This window comes from Coregonus lavaretus (genome assembly GCF_964263955.1).
Source record: "Coregonus lavaretus genome assembly, contig: HAP1_SCAFFOLD_9340, whole genome shotgun sequence".
NCBI classification, from domain to species: Eukaryota; Metazoa; Chordata; class Actinopteri; order Salmoniformes; family Salmonidae; genus Coregonus; species Coregonus lavaretus.
This window is the reverse complement of record NW_028160470.1, coordinates 2,501-11,234: the sequence shown is the minus strand read 5'-3', so window position 1 is coordinate 11,234 and position 8,734 is coordinate 2,501. Positions and strand designations below refer to the sequence as shown.

Sequence of the window (8,734 nt, the reverse complement as noted above, 5' to 3'; positions counted from 1 at the left end):
CTTCCCTCATGCATCCCCGACCCTGTCTCTGCTTGCTGCTCAGCTCCTCTCCTCTCCCCTTCTTTCCTCTGAACAACTCTCAACCTTTGCTTCCTCCTCTTTGGTGAGGGACAGCCGTCGTTCCCGTGCTTCAACGACCTGGTTACTACGATTACCTTCACCCATTCGACACTCCGGTGGCGACTCACCCCCTATCACAGTCTTCCAGTCCCTGCCTCATTTCACAGACACCATCTACCTCACTCACTGTATCCTACCCAACCTCTCTCTCTCTCTCTCTCTCTCTCTCTGCCTCTCTCTCTCTCTCTCTGTCTCTCTCTCTCTCTCTCTCTCTCTCTCTCTCTCTCTCTCTCTCTCTCTCTCTCTGTCTCTCTCTCTCTCTCTCTCTCTCTCTCTGTCTCTCTTTCTCTCTCTCTCTCTCTGTCTCTCTCTCTCTGTCTCTGTCTCTCTCTCTCTCTGTCTCTCTCTCTCTCTCTCCACTCCATCATCATTATATCACTCCTCTGTCTGTCACACATTTACTGCATTCCAAATGGCCAGTAGTGCACTGAGAAGTGAATAGTGTGGCATTTGGGATACAACCATTGTGAGATTGTCCTCAGGCTACCTTCCTTCTATAACTTTGTAACCCATCAATATTTGCTACTACTGCAGCATGATTCTACAATCTTTTGTGTGATCTTCTACAATGTTTGTTTCTTGGAGCGTGTGGTTCCAAGGCCTCCAATGATGAAGTTTCAATACCTTCACTACCTCTCTGTTAGCCTGGGTACCAGTCTGTCTGTCTCCTACCTCTCTGTTAGCCTGGGTACCAGTCTGTTCGTCTCCTACCGCTCTGTTAGCCTGGGTACCAGTCTGTTCGTCTCCTACCTCTCTGTTAGCCTGGGTACCAGTCTGTTTGTCTCCTACCTCTCTGTTAGCCTGGGTACCAGTCTGTTTGTCTCCTACCTCTCTGTTAGCCTGGGTACCAGTCTGTTTGTGCCATCATGCCACTCCTCGTCAAGGCTGAACATGACAATGAGTTGACAAGAGAACACGAACAGATCTGGGATCAGGCTGTATCTCGTCTGTATCTCTGGAATCGTCTAAGAATTGACAATGTTCATCAGATATAAAAGGGCACATCTCAGTGACAGGTACTCTCAAAACTGATGCCTATCACACCAAACAGAAAGGCTTCCTGCTAGACTAAACAGAAAGGCTTCCTGCTAGACTAAACAGAAACTAACTGCTAGTCTAAACAGAAACTAACTGCTAGTATAAACAGAAACTAACTGCTAGACTAAACAGAAACTAACTGCTAGTCTAAACAGAGAAGCTAATCGCTAGACTAAACAGAAAAGCTAATTGTTAGGAAGTTATGCAACAGCTTTTGTATGGGTTTGCTGAAAGGGTTTTACAAAAACAGATCGAGGTGCCAATTTTGAGAGTATCTGTTGGCAGTCAATTGCAAAAATACTGTGTTTGTCCGACACCCCAATACATCCCCTACAAACAAAATGTCAACGACAAAGCTTTATACTTCACATTTTTATATATAAATTAAGGATTTATACACTGGCAATAAAGAAAAAATACAAAAACATTTTTTTTAAATCTTACATGACATTTACACATGGAAATGTACACAACATATTCAATAACTTACAAATGCTTTAATTGCATAAAAATAGATCTCTTTACGAAAGGTTTGAATATATACATATACATTGGCTCTGAATTGTTTTATATTGGGAGTACCACTGATTTGTACAGTGAATTGCATTCTAAACTAGTTTGAAGTCTTCGACTTAAGACCAAGTTTCCATATACACCAGATGCAATTGTTTCTTTGTTGTCAATAAGAAATGCGAGATTGTGATATTACATATTGATAAAACAAGACGTTTGCCAAATAGAATGCCATCAAGTATCAAAACTGTAAAATGTACAAAATGTTACTGCAATGACAAGATAGATACACATGGTAGAAACAGAAGCTATTATACTATGATGTGATCATCTTTGGCAGACATGCACACGAATGAGCTGCTTTCAGCACGTCTCTTCAACATAAGGAAGGCTGACAGAAAATACAGTAAACTCCGTCCCAAATGGCACCCTATTCCCTATATAGTGCACTACTTTTGAACTAGGGCCCATAGAGCTCTGGTCAAAAGTAGTGCACTATTTAGGGAATAGGGTGCCATTTCGGACACATCCTAAATCATCAAAACAAAAAGGTGGATGGATTTACACACGGGTGTGTTACTGATGAAATAATACATAACGGTTTCTTTAAAACTATGCCCATACTGTATTTGACAAGGCACTGACTGTCATGATTTATTTCATGATTTACAACGTGGAGTTCCTTATTCCGTTATGACGGACTGGCACCTAAATAATGAGATACTGACGCATTGGCAACTGATTTCAAACGCGTGCGAAATATATACAGGAATGTTAGTAGTGGAGGCTGATGATCATACACTCTTAGAAAAAAAAAAAAAGGTGCTATCTAGAATATAAAAGGGTTCTTTGGCTGTCCCCATAGGAGAACCCTTTGCAGAAGCATTTTGGGATTTGGGTTCCATGTAGAAGAACAGCCGAAGAAGCCAAATAAGCCTTTTGGAGCCCTTTATTCTAAGAGTGTACAGTAAAACAAACATCGATTTATTTTTCCGGTCAGCATCCATGGGACAGACTCACAGCAACATGTACAGTATGTATAGGAACTCTCTCAGACTCACTGGCTAAAGGCTACACACCTACAGTTCCTTGCAAAAGTATTCACCCCCCTTGGCGTTTTTCCTATTTTGTTGCATTACAACCTGTCATTTAAATTGATTTTTTATTTGGATTTCATGTAATGGACATACACAAAATAGTCCAAATTGGTGAAGTGAAATGAAAATAATTACTTGTTTAAAAGATTTCCAACAAATAAATAACGGAAAAGTGGTGCGTGCATATGTATTCACCCCCTTTGCTATGAAGCCCCTAAATAAGATATGGTGCAACCAATTACTTTCAGAAGTCACATAATTAGTTAAATAAAGTCCACCTGTGTGCAATCTAAGTGTCACATGATCTGTCACATGATCTCAGTATAAATACACCTGTTCTGAAAGGCCCCAGAGTCTGCAACACCACTAAGCAAGAGGCACCACCAAGCAAGCGGCACCATGAAGACCAAGGAGCTCTCCAAACAGGTCAGGGACAAAGTTGTGGAGAAGTACAGATCAGGGTTTGGTTATAAAAAGATATCTGAAACTTTGAACATCCCACGGAGCACCATTAAATCCATTATTAAAAAATTGAAAAAATATGGCACCACAACAAACCTGCCAAGAGAGGGCCACCCACAAAAACTCACGGACCAGGAAAGGAGGGCATTAACCAGAGAGGCAACAAAGAGACCAAAAATAACCCTGAAGGAGCTGCAAAGCTCCACAGCGGAGATTGGAGTATCTGTCCATTGGACCACTTTAAGCCATACACTCCACAGAGCTGGGCTTTACAGAAGAGTGGCCAGAAAAAAGCCATTGCTTTTGGTGTTCGCCAAAAGGCATGTGGAAGAAGGTACTCTGGTCAGATGAGACTAAAATTGAGCTTTTGGCCATCAAGGAAAATGCTATGTCTGGCGCAAACTCAACACCTCTCATCACCCCGAGAACGCCATCCCCACAGTGAAGCATGGTGGTGGCAGCATCATGCTGTGGGGATGTTTTTCATCGGCAGGGACTGGGAAACTGGTCAGAATTGAAGGAATTTTATTTTATTTTTTATTTAACCTTTATTTAACTAGGCAAGTCAGTCAAGAACAAATTCTTATTTACAATGACGGCCTACACCGGCCAAACCCGGACGACTCTGGGTCAATTGTGCGCCGCCCTATGGGACTCCCAATCACGGCCGGTTGTGATCCAGCCTGGAAGCGAACCAGGAGGTCTGTAGTGCCTTAGACCGCTGCGTCACTCGGGAGCCCATGAATGATGGATGGCGCTAAATACAGGGAAATTCTTGAGGGAAACCTGTTTCACTTCCAGAGATTTGAGACTGGGACGGAGGTTCACCTTCCAGCAGGACAATGACCCTAAGCATACTGCTAAAACAACACTCGAGTTTACATTAGTCAAAGACCAGACCTCAATCCAATTGAGAATATTTGGTATAACTTAAAGATTGCTGTACACCAGCGGAACCCATCCAACTTGAAGGAGCTGGAGCAGTTTTGCCTTGAAGAATGGGCAAACATCCCAGTGGCTAGATGTGCCAAGCTTATAGAGACATACCCAAAGAGACTTGCAGCTGTAATTGCTGCAAAAGGAGGCTCTACAAAGTATTGACTTTGGGGGGGGGTGAATAGTTATGCACGTTCTGTTTTTTTGTCTTATTTCTTGTTTGTTTCACAATAAAAAATATTTTGCATCCTCAAAGTGGTAGACATGTTGTGTAAATCAAATGATACAAACCTCCCAAAAAATCAGGTTGTAAGGCAACAAAATAGGAAAAATGCCAAGGGGGTGAATACTTTCGCAAGCCACTGTAACTCAAACCAAAACCTCAACAAAGAAAAGGAAATTCATGTTCTCTCCATCACACAAAGAAAATACCGTACTTTTATGATAACATTTCTCCTTAAATTCTCAGTCAGTGGGTAGAGACACGATACATCCTTAAGTTCTCAGTCAGGATGTAGAGACACGATACATCCAATCTTAAGTATAATTGGCGTTAAGAGTGCGTTCAGTACAGTGACATTACGTACACTGACAGTATAACACAGTATTCAAACAGCCGTTCTAGTTTCACTGTCTCTCTCTGACATCACAGTGTGGGAAATGAACAGCACAGATCACTTTGATCGACTCACGCTGAGAGGAACTCTTAGGTTAAATTAGATCCACTTTAGCCAACATCCGCATAGCTGATGTTTGATGTGTTGGAGGTGGAACCGCTTTAGAGCTCCCGGCATTATACCATTGCCATTGGGTCTGAACTTCTAACGCGAGTGGGGCGGGTGTGGCTTCGTGACAATGATACACAAGAGTAGCTGCTCACTGATTGGACGGCGCTCCAACGCAGTTCCACCTCCGACACCGCCTAGAACATCAGCTATGCGGGTGTCTGGTATCATCGTGTTGGTGCTTGATCTGATTGAGGCCTTAAGTCTGAGACGCGCTCTTAATCAGATCCAGGGGAATTAAACCTAGCAATGCAGAGAGAGGGGATATGTACTACTACTACTACTGGAAAAAAACTAGCAGACAGACCTGGGTTCAAATAGGATTTGATACATTTGTAATGTATTGTTGTGCTCAGACGAATGAGTCAACTCTATATATATTTTAGATATGTCCAATAAAATAAATAAATACATCGATTTCATTTAAAATACCTTATCTGGGCTTTATTGAGCTTGCTTGTCGCAATTGAACCCAAAAAATATAGTCGCAAAAGGACAAACCCTCCACCCATCTGGTACTCCGAGACAGACTAGAGCAAACGCTAAAATAATTGGGATGATTTCGAATAGTATTTGAACCCAGGTCTGATAACTACAACAGGAAATGACTAGGGTTCCATTTGGTTGCCTTAACAACACTCCATCCTTTGAGTTGACTAGAGCGTAAACAACTCTGTGCACCAATATGTCGGAGGGTATTATTCATTAGACTGTAGTTAGGAATAACTGGTGAAGATTTATTTTTTAAAAGAGGACAGTCTCATTTGAACACTGCTTGCTGACTCACCCATCCAACATCCATACACACAACTATTGTTCCTGAAGGTGTGCTTTGCTTTTCTGTTGCAGAGAGATATTATAAAGGTAAGACATCGAAAACATTTTTTTTAAACCAAGAACTCTCAAGCATCCCGTTCGGCACACACATCAAACATCATCATCAAACCAGTGCTGCGTTTCTGAACAAGCTTTTTGTTTGGCAAACCATCTTCAAAATCACGGTGCGTTTGGCACACCCATATCTTCAAACCACGGTGCATACAGTGTTGAGGTTTGGGTCGAAGCGAACCACTTTCCCCTCTGCAGACTTGGTGTTGGTGTCGTACATGGGGTTCTCATACGTGGCCCGACCGTTGTTGTTCTCGTGGACTGAACATCCGCTGTACTGGGTCTGATCTGTTTTCCTACAGAACAGAGGACACAGCGCACACATCTGTTAGTGAGACAATACCACTCTGCTGTTTTAAGCATCAACCACTTCTCAGTGTCAAGAAACATTTCTATGAACAGTGAAACTGAAATATGTTCCGCTTCTCTTTATACAACCGAACCAATATTAACATGATGTGGTCCTGTGTGGCGCCCAGTAAACTCACTGCACTGTGTGGCGTGGGAGAAAAGCTTCCGCTAAGTGGCATGTATTATTATTGGGTTACTAAAGCTACGTACCGTTGTTTGTAGAGATAGAATCCCAGGCCTGCCAACACCAGGCCAAAGAAAGGTACCAGGATGGCTATGATCACAAAGCTACTGTTGGTGACATGAGGAGTTCCCGGAGTTGTGATGTTCGTCTCTCTCACCTTCATACCTACACGGGGAACAAACCAGGAAGAGGAGGAGGAGGAGGAGGAAGAGGAGGAAGAGGAGGAGGAGGATGAAGAGGAAGAGGAGGAGGAGGTGGAGGAGAAGGAAGAAGAGGAGGAGGAGAAGGAAGAAGAGGAGGAGGAGGAGGCGGAAGAGGTGGAGGAGGAGAAAGAGGAGGAAGAGGAGGAGGAGGAGGAGGAGGAGAGGGAGGAGAAGGAAGAAGAGGAGGAGGAGGAGGAGGAAAAAGTGGAGGAGGAGGAAGAGGAGGAGGAGGAGGAGGAGGAGCAGGAGCAGGAGGAGGAGGAGTAGGAAGAGGAGGAGGAAGAGGAGGAGGAGGAGGAGGAGGAGGAAGAGGAGGAGGAGGAGGAGGAGCAGGAGGAGGAGGAGTAGGAAGAGGAGGAGGAGGTGGAGGAGGAGGATGAAGAGGAAGATGAAGAGGAGGAGGAAGATGAGGACGATGGCGACACAATGTTGGTGGTTACAATTGTCAAATGTGTAATTGTTGCGATAAGATTGAGCTCTTCTAAATCCTACGTACCTAGTCTCTGCAGTCCGAACTGTCCATAGTCTTTCCCCTGTATGAAGCCTTGGAATACATAACTGCCACCACCAGGTTCAGCTGAGACCTTTCACAGGGGATAAAAGACAGACAGTGAACTTCTACTGTGGTCAGACATTCTACTGTAAAACCCATCTCTTCAACTGACTGAGTTACTGTCTGTCTGCCGTACAGTCCAACCATGTTACTGTCTGTCTGCCGTACAGTCCAACCATGTTACTGTCTGTCTGCCGTACAGTCCAACCATGTTGCTGTCTGTCTGCCGTACAGTCCAACCATGTTACTGTCTGTCTGCCGTACAGTCCAACCATGTTGCTGTCTGTCTGCCGTACAGTCCAACCATGTTACTGTCTGTCTGCCGTACAGTTCAAACATGTTACTGTCTGTCTGCCGTACAGTCCAACCATGTTACTATCTGTCTGCAGTACAGTCCAACCATGTTACTGTCTGTCTGCCGTACAGTTCAAACATGTTACTGTCTGTCTGCCGTACAGTCCAACCATGTCACTGTCTGTCTGCCGTACAGTCCAACCATGTTACTGTCTGTCTGCCGTACAGTCCAACCATGTTGCTGTCTGTCTGCCGTACAGTCCAACCATGTTGCTGTCTGTCTGCCGTACAGTCCAACCATGTTACTGTCTGTCTGCCGTACAGTCCAACCATGTTGCTGTCTGTCTGCCGTACAGTTCAAACATGTTACTGTCTGTCTGCCGTACAGTCCAACCATGTCACTGTCTGTCTGCCGTACAGTCCAACCATGTTACTGTCTGCCGTACAGTCCAACCATGTTACTGTCTGCCGTACAGTCCAACCATGTTACTGTCTGTCTGCCGTACAGTCCAACCATGTTACTGTCTGTCTGCCGTACAGTCCAACCATGTTACTGTCTGTCTGCCGTACAGTCCAACCATGTTGCTGTCTGTCTGCCGTACAGTCCAACCATGTTACTGTCTGTCTGCCGTACAGTCCAACCATGTTACTGTCTGTCTGCCGTACAGTCCAACCATGTTACTGTCTGTCTGCCGTACAGTCCAACCATGTTACTGTCTGTCTGCCGTACAGTCCAACCATGTTACTGTCTGTCTGCCGTACAGTCCAACCATGTTACTGTCTGCCTGCCGTACAGTCCGATCATGTTGCTGTCTGTCTGCCGTACAGTCCAACCATGTTACTGTCTGCCGTACAGTCCAACCATGTTGCTGTGTTACTGTCTGCCGTACAGTCCAACCATGTTGCTGTCTGTCTGCCGTACAGTCCAACCATGTTACTGTCTGTCTGCCTTACAGTCCAACCATGTTACTGTCTTTCTGCCGTACAGTCCAACCATGTTACTGTCTGTCTGCCGTACAGTCCAACCATGTTACTGTCTGTCTGCCGTACAGTCCAACCATGTTACTCTCTGTCTGCCGTACAGTCCAACCATGTTACTGTCTGTCTGCCGTACAGTCCAACCATGTTACTGTCTGTCTGCCGTACAGTCCAACCATGTTACTGTCTGTCTGCCGTACAGTCCAACCATGTTACTGTCTGTCTGCCGTACAGTCCAACCATGTTACTGTCTGTCTGCCGTACAGTCCAACCATGTTACTGTCTGTCTGCCGTACAGTCCAACCATGTTACTGTCTGTCTGCCGTACAGTC

The 8,734-nt window shown here is 44.6% G+C and overlaps 1 protein-coding gene across 1 annotated transcript in view; it reads right to left on the bottom strand.

Annotated features, from left to right (window-relative positions):
* Positions 1 to 5,993: 5,993 nt before the first annotated feature.
* LOC311121767 (CUB and sushi domain-containing protein 3-like) overlaps positions 5,994 to 8,734 on the bottom strand; it is a gene marked incomplete at its 3' end in the record, with an annotated part of 3,747 nt that continues 1,006 nt past the window's right edge. Inside the window, exons 2-4 of the mRNA XM_084196220.1 lie at positions 7,074 to 7,161; positions 6,401 to 6,539; positions 5,994 to 6,135 (exon numbers count right to left, since the gene is read on the bottom strand). Coding sequence (XP_084052346.1) covers positions 5,994 to 6,135; positions 6,401 to 6,539; positions 7,074 to 7,161 — 369 coding nt within the window. The remainder of the gene's footprint in view (positions 6,136 to 6,400; positions 6,540 to 7,073; positions 7,162 to 8,734) is intronic.